At 48.2% G+C, this 14,488-nt stretch overlaps 1 protein-coding gene across 1 annotated transcript; it reads left to right on the top strand.

Annotated features, from left to right (window-relative positions):
• The first annotated feature begins 9,136 nt into the window (after window positions 1–9,136).
• Window positions 9,137–13,727, top strand: LOC144157957 (uncharacterized). Its single transcript, XM_077688664.1, has 2 exons — window positions 9,137–9,494; window positions 12,503–13,727. Exons 1-2 carry the CDS (start codon window positions 9,210–9,212, stop codon window positions 13,160–13,162), a joined length of 945 nt encoding a protein of 314 aa, XP_077544790.1. The 5' UTR covers window positions 9,137–9,209; the 3' UTR covers window positions 13,163–13,727.
• The last annotated feature ends 761 nt before the right edge of the window (window positions 13,728–14,488 follow it).

The following is a 14,488-nucleotide window of genomic DNA, read 5'->3' as shown; positions in this document are numbered from 1 at the left end:
ATGCAATCATCTAAAGACACCCCTATCTCCTCTGCAAGGCCTTTGACACGCAAGGCTACAGGGGCAGGGATCGACGGGTGCGCTAAATACAAATGGGCGGATGAGATGTCATTCACAATTGAATTGCATGGGTGATTTGTCATAGACATTGTCCTATTAGCATAAGCACGCTGGTGCGCTGTATAAGCACGCTGGTGCTCTAGGCACCAGTGGTCGCATTCTACATAAAGACTCTGGATTGGACTTGCCCTGAAGGCTCCGGAGGCAAGGCGAAGGCCCAAATGTAGTACTGGGTCTAACATTTTTAAGGCACTTTTAGACACGGACCCGTATGTTACGCTTCCATAGTCTATACGTGACCTAACTAAACTCACAGCGACGTAGAAGGCAGCCTTTATCAGCACCATAAGACTGATGTGACAACACTTTTAAAATGTTAATGCTGTTTATGCATTTTTGTTTGGGTTTCTTTAAGCGTTGTACGTACGATAGTTTTCGGTCAAGTACAACTAAAAACTTATGTTCTTTCTTGACAGGAATCCGTTCTCCGTTGAGTGTGACATCGGGTTCTGGACGAATTCCACGCTGTCTTGTGAATAAAACACAGGTACTTTTGTGAGGATTCAAATTTAAAACCATTTTCTTCTGTCCATTTTGCAAACCTGTTCACGCCTAACTGCAACTGCCTTTCACATATGGACTGACTGCATGACCTAAAGCTAATCTGGACGTAGTCAACATACATTGAGTGGGAGATTAAGGGTGGCAACGATTTCCCAAGTGAAGTTATTTTAATTACAAACAGAGAACAACTTAATACTCCACCCTAGGGAACACCATTTTCTTGTATGTATGTTCTTGATACCACTGTCCCTACACTTACCCTAAATGTTCACTCCGACAAATACCTTTCAATAGTGTTTAGCATATGTCCAGACACACCGAATGCCTTGAGATCAAGCAGTATGCCGTTACGCTAAGTTGTGTGGTATGCTTTTTCTAAGTCAAACAAAACATAAAGACAGTGCTGTTTGTGGATAAAAGCACCTTTGACATACGATTCAAAGGCAACTAGATGGTCAGTTGTGCTTCGACCTATCGGAAACACACTTTGCCTAGGAAAGGTACCTGCGAAGTACATGCGAAGGATGCCGTTATATTCAAGAAAATGCATTAGCCTCTTATTTACCATTTTTTTAAGAACCTTGCCTAGGCAACTTGTCAGAGCTATTGGTCGGTAACTGGAAGGTAGTGAGACATCTTTCCCCTGTTTTAATGCGGCAACTACAACTGCTTCTCTCCAAGCTCTCGGAAAGTATCCCGCCGCCCATATTTTTTTGAATAAGTGCAAGAGTGTTCGGAGAGTTTCTGGGTGCAGATGTTGAGTCATTGTGTATGATATGCTATCCGTCCCAGGCCCTGAAGCCTTACATGTTCCCAAGGGACCAAAAGATCTGTTATGGAAAATTCGGTGTTGTATGGTTCGTCAGGTATTTTGTTATGACGAATCGGTTTCTTCTTCATAGATGTTTTGTGTCGTAAGAAAGCTTTCGTGTAATGAGCAGAACTCGATACTAATGAAAAGTATTTCGCAAGTGTGTTTGCCTGGTCTTCTAGGGTGTCGTCTGTACTGTTTACCAAAGGTAGGGTGTGTGTTTTCCGCCCATTAAACGTTTTAATTCTGCTCCATACTTTGCCTGCATCTGTGTATGAATTGATAGAAGTTACGAAAGAGCGCCAGCTATCCCTTTCTGCTTGCTGGCGAATGCGTCTTCCTTGTGCTTTTGCACGTTTGAAGGAAATCATGTTTTGCCTAGTGGAGTATCTGCGAAGGACACCCCACGCCTTATTTTGAGCCTGCCGTGCATGCCTACACTCTTCATTCCACCACGGCCTCCTAGTGTTAGGTGTTGCACCAGATGTTTGCGGAATTGAGCCCTCGGCAGCATGAAGAATATGTGCAGTCACCAGTTCACAGGCTTCGTCAATGCCCAAATGGCTTAAAGACGTGTATGAAAGCTGAGATAATTGTTTAAATTTTAACAATCAGCACCAGATTTCTTACATTTTTTATGGCAGATGGGACTGTTACGGGCTTTATCAATGCATTTCAAGAAGGCAGGTAAGTGGTCGCCCCCATAGGGGTTGCCGTCCACTTCCCATTCAACAGCCGGAAAGAGGACTGAAGAGCCGATTGCCAGATCTATGTGTGAGTATGTATTGTGTGTAGTGTTGTACTATGTCGGCTCTTTTTTGTTAAAGAGGCAAGCCCCGGATGAGAAGAGGAATTTTTCTATCAAGCGGCCCCGGGAATCTGTGTGTTCAGATCCCCATAGTGGGCTGTGTGCATTCAGGTTACCTACGAGTAGAAACGGTTCCGGCAGCTCATCTATGAGAGACTCAAATTCAGAGCTAGATAAACGATATTCAGGGGGAATGTATAGTGAGCAAATTGTTCTTAACCTGTTGAAAATAATTGCCCGGACTGCAACCCTTCTAGGGCGGTACGCAATTGAAGAGATTGGCAAGGGATATATTTTTGCGTAACTATAGCTACGCCACCAGAGCAGTGCGTGCAGCTATCTCTGTCTCTCCTAAATACTGAGTATTGGTTCAGGAAATTGGTGTGCTTAGGGTTCAAGTGTGTCTCCTGTAAACATAGGATGGCTGATTGCGTTTTGTGTAGAACTTCATATATATCATCTAGGATTTTAATAAGGGCCCCGCAGTTCCACTGTGTAATTATTTGTGCTACCATAAATGTTTAGGGAGAAGATGTTACCTGGTGTAGATGAGGACTAGGGCTGGATGTATACTATCTTTCAATTCTGACTTTGGTCTGTGACACGGGTGGCTGGTGGCTTTTTGTCTCGCCCCGCCATGGTGCGCTGTTCTCTTGCCGCCTTTGGCACTGGCCGAGACGGTGTTACCTCCATGTCATCGTCTGAGGGGTGTGACAGTGACGAGATGGAGTCCTTGCGGGCTTCACCTCGGGATATGTTTGAAGTGGAGGCAGGAGCCCCTGCCGTCCCCGACTGTTGTTTGTCGGAAACAGAAGAGGTCGTGGGACCGACCACATCTACGTCCATGGCCGCCTGCAGTCTGGCAGCCGGAAGAGGGGGACTGACGGCAGAACTGTCACTCCTGACATTCGCAGCTAACACAACACTTGCGGGTGCCACAGGTGCCGTGTCGGGTGGTTGGGCTGCCTTCGGCAGCACCTGGGGGGGCTAGGGCGGCACAAAGCCTGCTTCGCAGTACTGGGTGGCCGCCATGACAAGACGCCGCTCCGCCCTCCGGCGAGCTGCGTCGGCATACCTTTGCGAAAACATTGTTTCTGTCGTGCTTCTTGATAGGTGATGTTCTGGGTGACCTTCATGTTTATGATTTCTTTCTCGGCTTTGAATTTAGCACATGACCGGGAGTATGCAGCATGGGGTTGTTCACAGTTGGCACATTTCAACACGTTAGAAGCACAGTTCTCTGAAGGTTCATGATGTCCTGCGCACTTGGCGCATGTCAGTCTTCCGCGGCAGGTGGTGATACTGTGCCCATACCGCTGGCACTTGAAGCAGCGGCGTGGGTTTGGTATGTAAGGTCGGACGTTGCAATGAAGGAAGCCTGCAGTGACAGACTCCGGTAGGACACTTCGGTAAAAGTTAGGATCGCATGTTTCGTTTTTACATCTTTGCCATCGCGTCTGATCATTATTCTTCTTACCGCAGCAACGCCCTGGTCACGCATGCCCTCGAGGAGGTCAGACTCACTTTCATTGAGCAGGTCCATCTCGGAAACGACACCCTGCGAGCTGTTAAGGCTCCGGGGTGGCGTTACAGCTATTTCAAGGCCAAGTAAGTCGGTCTGGTTCAAGAGACTGTCAGATTATTTTTTAGTAGATAGTTCAACAAGCACGTCGCCCGATGTCAGCTTCTTTGCCTTGTAGTTCGCGCCAACTACACTCGCAATGAACTTGGAAATTAAGAAGACCGACTTGCAGGTAACTGGAGATTCCTTGTTTTTAGATTGTATCACTAAAGCGAGGAAAGTTGTCCGGGGTGTTAAATTTCATGTTGGGCAGAGGTTTGAATATTACATCGGTGCAGGCCCTTTTTGGGGCCCGATCATTTGGAAGAGAGGGTTTCGAAAATACCATGCGACATAGTATAAAGCAGGGAACTGGGGTACTTTCTTCTTTGACGTTACCCTGATGGTCAAAGAGGTCCCGGAGCTTCCAGCCTGATGGACAGACAGGGAGCCCATCGGCCGGAGCTTGACCAGGGCTCCGACGGCCACCGTTCACGGCTTCTGACCCTTCAACTTTCAACTTCTCGCCACGGTAGATAACAGCTTAAGTATGGGGGGCTCGGGGTACGCGGTGTCGCCACTCACCGTCACCAAGATTACTCAAGGTGCCCCGTGTGGGGATCGAATAGCTTGCAGTCTTGCCAATGGAAACACTTTCCTGTGGGATCCGACTTCGAATGACTTCGATTCGTCTAATAAGCATTGTGCAGGTGCTCGTTCATGCTGCTATGTAATGGGACAATCGACGACAATAGCTGCTTATTTCGCTCCTTGTTTTTCCCTAGATCTGCGATAGTGGCGGGGACGACCCGCTATCGCTAATGCCGAGTTTAGGCTAGCGCTGTGCAACGCCTCGTGAATGGCTGGAGGCTGAGCCCACTAACGCGACAAAACAAAACTGGAATGCACTGTGGGACCAATTTCGCGGACAGTTAAGTGCGTCAAGAACTTGGGAACTGTTAAAAGTGCTGATAGACCCGAACAGGACGAGGGTGGCCACACCGGACCGCATCATCAATCTGTTTCATCTAAGACAAGGGTCACATGAAGAGGTTATAGAGGAATTATCTGATAAATACGTAATTACTGTTTCCACGGGAGATCGGCCTGAATATTGAGAGACGACAGTTGGCGTGGCCGTTTATTCCAACACTCGGACGAAGGAAGGGACCAAGCGGTGATGATCGACTCACGACCGGAGCAGGAAAAAAAAACGCGACGGGCGAAATCTCTCCTCTGCGCGCCATAGCGATAGGGCCAAGCACATTCAATTTTAGTAAGTAGGGGTGGCCGACGGAAAACACTCCAACAGCTTAGTCCGGATTCAGACTGTTGTCGCAACTGTCGTAATATCTTTACATAATGACGTCGTTTGATGTTTCAGCCAACCGAACTGCGTAAAACGCCGTTTTTTACGTCCATAGCGCACGATATGGCTGTTACGTCGGTAGTCTGAAGATAGCCTTACATTAGAAATGACAGCTTGCTCGTTGCTTATCGGTAAAACCATGCGTCAACGTTATTGTGGACGTGAGTTTTCTTTTTGTGGCTGTTGTTGCGAGTGGCGGTATTTTCTTTATCGCAGGGTCAACTGCAGGATGCGCTGCTTTCTGCCGGCCACAAGCCCTTCATTGTAAAATACTAGATTGTGCTTCCCACTCTTGCTATAGACGCGATCGGGAATAGCGACGCGTGTAGCGATTTTTCTGCTCCAGTCATAAGTCACTTGTGCCACTCTTTTTCCGTTGTGACTGTACTAACGAATGTCCACGGAGCCACTCCACTGGCCATGACTGTGTCTGCCAGCTAGCTAAAACTCATTTATTTTTCATTACACGCAACTACACACATACAGTTTGTAAAAAGGCGTCACTGGTAGGTTCACAAAGTAGCTATTATGCCGGCCCATTAGTTGTTACAGTGTCCGCGAATGTTGCCCTGGGAAAACGCAGAGAACTAAAATGTTTAACTTCGCTGGTTTTGTTGGCCGCCGCCCGATGAACGCCTCCTTCGAACGTTAGAACACAGTTGGGATCCGAGCGCAAACGCTGTGTCCTACCTCGGACGCAGCTACGGAAGTGTTTGGATATGCCTGTCCACAGCAGGATGCACAAGCTCGGCTTACTCTAGGCTATACCGTACTTACCCGATTCTAACGCGCACCTTTTTTCCGCAAAAATAGGCCGAAAAATCACATGCGCGTTAGAATCGGATACGAAACCGAAACTGCCGAAACAGCTGAAATTTCGTTCCACCCATCGACATCGCCATCTCAAGATGGCGCCAAAGCTTTACGAACAATTTTTCGGATCTAGGCGCTTAGGCTTTTCTATCGGCGTTCGCACAAATCGTCAAATTATTCCACTTGCGTGCTTGATAACAGCAATGGCAGCAGCGGCAACGAAGGTGCGCCGCTTCCGCGGCTTACGAGCGGCTCCCACGCATTCACAACGAGCGGTTGGCTGAAGCGAATGCCTCTGGAGAAGCTCGCGGGATGGGCATGCGAGGCGTGGGCCACAATCCCATCGAACATGGTTGAACGTTCGTTCAGAAGTGTGGCATCGCAATCGCGCTTGACGGCACCAATGACGACATGTTGCGGTCAGCGGAAGGCGACAAGGAGCTCTCGGAGAGCGACGAGGAGTGGGATGAGTGAGATTACTTCGGGAAATAAATCGCCCGTTTCTCTCGCATTCGTTTTTCTTGCTCACAAAGTTCCTTGCGCGTTACAAACGGAGGTGCACGTTTTTTCAGTTTTTTGCCTGGAAAATCGGGTGCGCGTTAGAATCGGGTAATTACGGTAATCACGGGGTTTCCCCTCCCTCCCGGGTCAAAAAGAAAGAACGAAAAGAAAGGGGGGGGAGGGTATAAAAAAACACAGGAAAATAAGACCGAGGACAATCTCAGCAGACGCTGATTAGATAGGCTAGAAGCTTAGCACAGCGTTGTGATTTGAAAACTGTTCAGCCGGTGTGAGCGACATAATTCAAAAGCAGAAAAATCGGCACCGCGACTAAATTAGGACGCCAGTGATTGTGCTGCTTTGCGACGGGTACAGGGGGAGAGTGGGGGAGGGTTAGGTGTGGACCGGGCATTCTTATCGTGCCGCCGTTGGCTCACCCTTTACGATATGATGTGAAAGGGGCTAGGACTGTAGCGGGGATAACAGCGATAGTTCGGTCCATAGGTCAGTCTTGCGGGTCACGTCGCATCGGCTCACTTGCGGCTAACGTCGCATCGAGATGTTCGTGCGGGCGCGCCTACACTATGGTGCTACGGATGATGTCAGCAAAGTTCGTAATAGTTTTATAGCGGAGCGGGGACATGCTCGCTTTCCGTACATTTTTCATGTCGTCACGTCAAAACTCCCTATGCTCCAAGTGTATTTTAAACGCGAGGCATTTCCATACAATGCGCTTTATCTCGGCAGTAGCGAAAGTCAACGAGCAGCGACGCAACGCGTGGGAGACAGATAAAGCCATTTTAAAGCGTCAAGGTTGGTAGAAAAGAGGTCATGCTAGAAGCCCGGTAATACTAGCGGTAATACTAGAAACCCCGTCCAGAACGTGAGACGAAAACGAAGTGGCTGGGCGATTCAAGTGGCCATTCATGCTGACGCACTCAAAACACATAAGATGCGCTCATGTGTCCTTAGAATTTTTTAGCGCTGTACACTGGGGTCCTTGGCCATTTAAATTGTTGACTTGCTGCATTGCCATTTTTTTAAATTTTGGTATCTACCAGGATGGCGCCGAGCAAGAAAAACGGCTGTGATTTGCACTAAACATCGAAAACATCCTCAGACAACAGAATGCGACGCTTCTGCGGTTCATCCAACGTATGTGGCCGGGCCAGTTATACTACCCGAAGGAAACTAGGTGACCCCCTCCCGCCACTTATGTACTAGAGAACCGAGCAGCTAGTTGTTGAGGACAACGGAACGCTACGCGTGTTCTTAGGTATATACTCAACCGTTAACCGAGCTCAACCGCGGCGTAGTTGTACGCAGCCAAATCTGAGGGCGAATACACCGACGTGGTTCGCCAGTGCGCAGTCACCGCTGTCCGCCGCATAAAGAACTTGTCTCCGATGTTTAGTTTTAGTTTATTGAGGATTTTCAGGCGAGTAGACCACCGCCCTCCGCATGCGTGCGGTAATGATCTCCGTATGCGTCCGCTAATGCTTTGAAATGCAGCGAAAGCCGCACGGCACGCCAGCTCGTTTACACGCTAAGCTCGCGTCTTGCACGAAAACAGCTGTGGCTTACGTCGGAGCACATGCGGCTTTTGGGGAGTTAAGGTCCTCGCTAACCTTCATACACTATATGATGGTGTTGATGATCGAAACGCCCTTCATGAGTCTGTTTTAATGCTCAGGCGAGGGAACAGCTACAATGACGAACTATAAGGTTTTTGGGGTGGGAGGTATGAACGCCAGGAGGCACATGTTCATCGTATAATTCAATTGAACAAAAGTTTACAGCTCAAAAAAAAAAGTTCGAATGACCAAAATGGTAACCCGGACAAGCGCTCCTCCGTGTCACCACTTTCGTTCTTTTTTTTCGCGCTGTAATCATTTTTTTTTTTTCAATGTAGTGCAAACTAGCCCAAACTTGCTAATCGGTATAATTGGAGGATGCCACTCCTGTGTTAATGGAAAGGCCTTTCTTTCTTGTTAGGATGAGAGCAGGGTGTTCTTATTGCTGAAACGGCCTTTGTTTGGAACTAATAACTGGTGTGGTTAGTTCCGCGTAACCGAGATCAGACGTTAACTAAAAATGACAGTTGATCATATCCTCAATAGAGTTATCCATGGCATAAAATGCTACAACTTGGCCCTATGTCAGTGAACAATCAGCAGTCAATGAGCGAGCAAAGGCTTGGGAGTAAGCCAAAGCTACAGAGACACTGGAAAGAAGGCTTCTTTCACTTGGGATGACGAAGTTCTACTTCGGCCACAAATACAGAAGGCCGATCTCGCCAGGAAGCACCGAGGTATCCTGGAATGAGGACACGTCCCAACGAGAAAGCGCCTCGAGAGTGGGCTTGCTATTACGTAATGTTCATTCACTCGCTCACTCTCCATGAATTATTCATTTATCGTAACATAAAGAACGCACTCGTGCTTTACTTACCTCTGCGACAAAATATCATTTCTTCTTTTATACTAGTGGCATAGGACAGGTCTCAAACGGTGCTTTCATAAAAACGACATCGCAATACACGGCTAAAGAAATTCCAGGCACTTCGCCAACCCGTCCTGTTCAACTAAGACCGATAAGAGGCGAACAAATGCAGACTCAAACGCCATATTTCCGCTATCGGCAGCCTGCACGAGCTCGCTTCAACGGGCGGAGCGCGGAGTGCAGCGGCCGGACGTTCTTTGTTCGCATACGCCCATCTGCGATGGCGGCAGGCGGCACCGAATACACTGTGTTCGGTTACGGCAGCGGCTTCGACGGGAGGCCTACCGCGTTCGTGACCGCCTTCCCGCCGACCAGGGTCTGCAGCGCATGTGGCCTTGTTCCGTCTGCTGCGGGCTTCCTTCCGTGTCGCCACGTTCTATGCAACCGTTGCTACGATTGCTGCATCAAGGAGGAAATAAGCCAGTGTCCTCTAGACAGACACGTCTTTCAGAGAGAAGACGTCGTCTGGTCGACGTTCTCGAAAGACAACATCCTAGATCGCAAGGTACGTTTCACACGAAGTTCATCTCTGTGCGTGTGTGTGCGTTTCCGTCCTTTTTTTTGTTCGCATTTATTCCTCGCTACGTATTACACAACTAACTGTTAAGTACCATGCCTGATATTGTGCAGGGCTGAACCCCTTTTACCTCCCAGAGAATCCCTGCTGTCCCTTTATTTCGCTCATTAAAAAGAATGAGTCCTCTCGCCACGTGCCATTTCGTTTCCGGATAGGTACAAACCCGTCGCGGTGGCTCAGTTGCTATGACGTTGTGCTGCTGACCCCAAGGACGCGGTTTCGATTCCCGGCCGCGGCGGCCGCTTTTTTGATAGATGCGAAAAGCGAAAACGTCCGTGTGTTCGAAATTTCGGCGCGCGTTAAAAATCCCCAGGTGGTCAACATTAATCCGGAGCCCTCCACTACGGCGCACCTCACCGCCCGTGTAGCGTCGGTGCAATAAGCCCCACAAACAATCAAAACCAGACAGGTACAAGCATGACACTTTTTGTACGGACCCAGCGCCATCCACCGGTTTATCTTTAAACACTCCGTTATATTCTTTTGAGCAACTGCTAATGCTGCTCACCGCTAAAGAACGCATTGGAAGCGACTGGCCTGGGGTACAGCGCCAGCAACGACGAGTTTTTTTTTTTTGAAGACCCCATAATAAGTCTTCAGATAAACACCATCTCTGCCTCTTTTCCGCTCCGCAGGCAGGGCATCTCGGCAGGGCATAAAGGAGGAACATATTTTTATCGAGCTCTTGTGTTCATAAAATTCAATGCTACACACTAACCGGTTCGGCCAATGTAAACCTGACCACAAGAAAATGGAAGTTGATAAGCGACCCCCATTTTACAGGGAACAAGTGGGGGCCAGCGCTTAACTGTTCTTACGAGTCAGCACGAGGTGCTTCTGGGTTGCCCTGAGCGGGACAGATACGAAGGGTCAGTTTTCTGCATTGCGGGAAGTTCAGTGTGCGGTGGGGAAACCAGCTCATAGGTAGCGTTCAAGTTATGGCAAGTCGGAGCCTGGATGCCGCGGGGCGGCCGGAGGCCTGTGGGCCACAGCTGCTGCGGTTGTGAGAGCCGGCACGAACTGTCTCCAGCAAAGGCGTGTTCGAGCAAGCCTTCTGCAAGCGATGATGTCCGGTGTACTTCCCCTTTTCCTCTCCCCCTCTCGCACAGCGCGGACTGGCTCTGAGGAAACCATCCCAAGACCCGCGGAAGTTGCTTTGCGTGTTTATACATTTTGGTGTCGTGCGTAACCCGTCGAACGCCCGTTCAAGGTTGGGAATTTTGGGCATTCATGCACGCCTTTACGCGAGCCAGCACACCGCGTCCTCAGCCTCCGCTGAGAGCGGTCCTCCACCCGTTCGAGTTCTCATGTTGTAAACGTGCCAGTGTGATACTACCTTTATCATTGCTGTCTTTACTCGACATGCATTAAATTAGTTAAATTTGGCCTTTGGCTCTTCGTCGTCGAAGGGGAGGCAACTCTCATTCAAGCCGCTCGCCAGCCAAGCTATCGAAAAAAATGAAGGTCCGTAATAGTGGGCCTTTGTCCATGTAAGACTGCAACTTTTCTTCTTAACGCCGAGAGCAACCTGCGCCATTTTTATCTGTCACCAAAATGTTACTCAACCTCTGTTTGTTGTGGTGAGGTTCACATTGGCCAAACCGGTCGGTGTATAAACATTTGATCATAGGAACACAAGATCTCCCTAAAAACGATGCGTATTCACATGCTGAACCCTATTTTGGGGAACACCGGTGCGCTCCGGTATTTCTAGATACCACCATCCTTTCTCTTCATGTAAACAAGTATACGGAAGTGGTTTTTAAGATTTTTCTCATAATAACGGCATATTGCGTGTAAGCGTGCCCTCGATAGCGGTGTATTATATTATCTGTATTCGTTTTGGAAGCACTACACAGGCTGATACTGAGTTTCACTGCCTCCGCGGCTTCTGCGCACTTTGAAGTTTCTGTGTGTTGGAAGTAGCCCGATTACGTCATGGTGTGATGACACGCTGGTTTGGTCATAGTATTGACCAAGTAGTTTGGACATAGTATCCAATAAAATTAATTGCTAGTTGAACAGCGCGTCCTGCCTTTCTCTTTCCCATTGTATTCGTCTCCTGCGCTGGTGGTGTGAATGTTTTAAAGCGAAGCTTTTTACCTCTACCCCCCAAGGGTTCTGGCTGACCATTGGTGTCATCAGAAAACTCTCGCAAACAAATGAAAGAGTTACTGTAACCGTCATGAATCCTACCTGGAATGAATAGAGAAACAGAGCGAGTGCGCGTTGTCTTACCGAGTGAGCTAGGAGCCCACGCGGAGATGGGGGAAACAGACGGTGCACTCACCAAGCACATCTGCGGGTTTATACCCAGTGTTCTCGCTGAATGCCACGTGAGAGCATCACGCGACCTCTCACGCCGCTGTTCGCTGCGCCCACGGCACGTTTAGCGGCCGTGTGCGCGTCTTGCGCACGAGCTAGGAGTTATAGAGATTAAAGGAAGCTCACACCAACACATGGCGTCGCACTTCTCCGTCTCTGCTGCCGATCTCGTCGCCTCCGTTGGCGGCGGCAGATACGGAGAAGTGAGATCGTCTAACACCGAGTTCAGCTTTCATTAATCTTATCAAAAAAGAGTTTCCACTCATACGCTTCACCAATACAATTGAACCAACCACCTTTCATGAATCATGCATTGATTTAAGCTTAGCAAAGAATATCTATTTGAAGCAATAAAGGGTGTGGTTAGGTGCAGTTCCCTTGTCTCTGCTTTCCCTATTTGTAGAGCCACGTGTGCGATTTCAAATTAAGGCCGCAAGGGTAATCGTTGTGGGTGTCGTTTACAGTTTAGCTTCCCAACCACCTTCACAGGGTGGATTGGCGTGCATTTTTCGTCGAAGCGTAATGTATCAATTTGGCCTCTCTGTATTAGCGTATTTAAGTTTGCCATGTAACTACGTATATATTCTTTCATTTTCCATTTTACCACGCAGATCCAGTGCTGGAACGCAAAGAACGGATGCGCCGCTGTGGGCCCCGCCTCAGAAATGCTTGAACACTTCAATGACGACTGTCTGTACTACGGCGTCATCTGCCGACGCTGTAGTCGCGCAGTAACGCAGAAGGATGTCTTCGACCACGTTGTGTCTGGGGACTGCGTCCAAGAACAACCTCAAACGCCGCCTACACCTGAAGGTGTCAGTGCCGTCAGTTTGTTAGAGTCACTGCAGTCGCTGGACAACAGGCTGACCGAAAGCACGCGTCTTAGCATGGATTCCATCAAAGATGTCCGCGAAATGCAGGTATCACTGGCAAGAAATGTGAGCGCTGTTAGACAGTTTTTTCGAGAGGAAGTCGACGGAATTCGTGGACAGCTTGAGTCGACTGTGAGAAGCCTGTGTAGAGAAAACACGGAACGTGTGCTGGCGTCCTGCGCTAACATTAGGACTGCAATTAATGCTTTAAAAACTGCTTCCTTAGATAGTAAGAAGGATGCGGGAGAAGCATTGAAAGCGCTTGAAAAGAGTATAACTAGGAGATCAGGAATCGAAGAACAGTTGCTGGGAATGAGAAAAGAATTTGACGATAAACTTACCACTGTACTGACTGCTATATACGAAAGCAATTTTGGGATACAAGTTGAACAACTCTGAGCCCCTTGAGTGCACTATTGACGATTCTTTGAAATTGAAGGATGCGGAGAAACGGGCAGACGCAGCAGTGCATTATGCTAAGCAACCCGGACACTTTTATGGGTATTACATTTTACCCGGCCCACAAATTGCGGAAATTGGCGGCACTCCTTCACTTTGTTCGGTGTTCCGCATATGCAGAGGGTTATACGACGAACTGTTAACTTGGCCACTAGAAAAAGAGTGTCTTTTCACGGTTGTTCATCCCTTTGACAAAGGCAAGATACGGTGCCGAGTTTTAAAGTGCCGGAACAAAAGCATGAAAAGTGTTCAAATGCCGACCACGCCTCGAAGCGAACTATTATTTGCCTTGACTGGCATACCAATTAAAACTTTGGAGGACAATAGTTAAGTGAAAAAAAAAAATCATCATTCTATTTGAAGTTTTTTTGTAGCTCGACCAGTAGACACGAACGCCTCAACGCTAGGTGAGGTTAACAACGCATACACGCCTAAAAATAGTGGCCGCATTCTTGCTAAGTTCATGGTACGAAATGCTTTTTATACGAATAAACTTTCTTTTTCAGCCCTGTTTCGCGGTCGTAGATTTTTTGTGCTGTTTTCTATAGGCGGAACATGTCTGTGGAACCACACATGGTTTCATGGCCTCCACTTTTTTGGCTTTCGTTCTTTGTAGCCACGTTCAGTGCCCGGGAGACTTTTGCAAAAAAAAACGTTTTCACCTAGAACAGCGTGAACATGAAGCGTGCATGGGCAAGATTTCTTGTACTGTTAGCACTGTTGGCATGCTTACACATCAAAATTGTTTCACCGAGAGCAAATCTTAGGCATATTTGAGGCAGAACATAGGGACATTGCTTCAAATTATTCCTTCAACTTTGAAATAAACTAGTTCCTCGGGAGCTTAAGTATGCTTCCGTGCCTTGAAGCAGAAATCCTGGCGATACCTACCAACGGCTTGGTTAGTGATACGTCATGTTTGCGTCTGTATCTTTGCTTTCGCTTCATCGTCTTCTGACGTGAATTACTTCGATGGGGAGACTGGCCGACAATTACGCCACAACTTCCTCCACCTTTAGATCTCTCCTACGCATGCACGCGTTTTACTGACGTTACGTAACGTTCATTTGTCACGCCGCACGCATCAGGCCAATTCTTGTCCTCTGGCATATTGGTCTCTTTGTTTCATGCTCTCCTATAAAATGGATTACTCGGTTGTGGTTGTGGTAAAGGAGGAAGGGGTACTTGTGGTGGTGATACGCAGAAGTCATCTTGGTAGCGAGCTTGGCTTGGTAGGAATAAAAAAATTGAGGGAAGTTTGCATTC

The sequence above is a fragment of the Haemaphysalis longicornis genome, unplaced genomic scaffold (genome assembly GCF_048455015.1).
Source record: "Haemaphysalis longicornis isolate Haplotype H1 unplaced genomic scaffold, Haemaphysalis longicornis Haplotype H1 scaffold_10, whole genome shotgun sequence".
In the NCBI taxonomy this organism is placed as follows: domain Eukaryota; kingdom Metazoa; phylum Arthropoda; class Arachnida; order Ixodida; family Ixodidae; genus Haemaphysalis; species Haemaphysalis longicornis.
Note: the sequence above shows the minus strand (reverse complement) of the source record. Positions and strands in the feature narration are given on the sequence as shown.

What these genes read in the sequence shown, in the direction of transcription:
- LOC144157957 (XM_077688664.1), top strand. Translation starts at nt 9,210, where the DNA reads ATGGCGGCAGGCGGCACCGAATACACTGTGTTCGGTTACGGCAGCGGC. An exon ending in ACAACATCCTAGATCGCAAG is followed by an intron (nt 9,495 to 12,502) that starts GTACGTTTCACA and finishes TTTACCACGCAG; the next exon opens with ATCCAGTGCTGGAACGCAAA.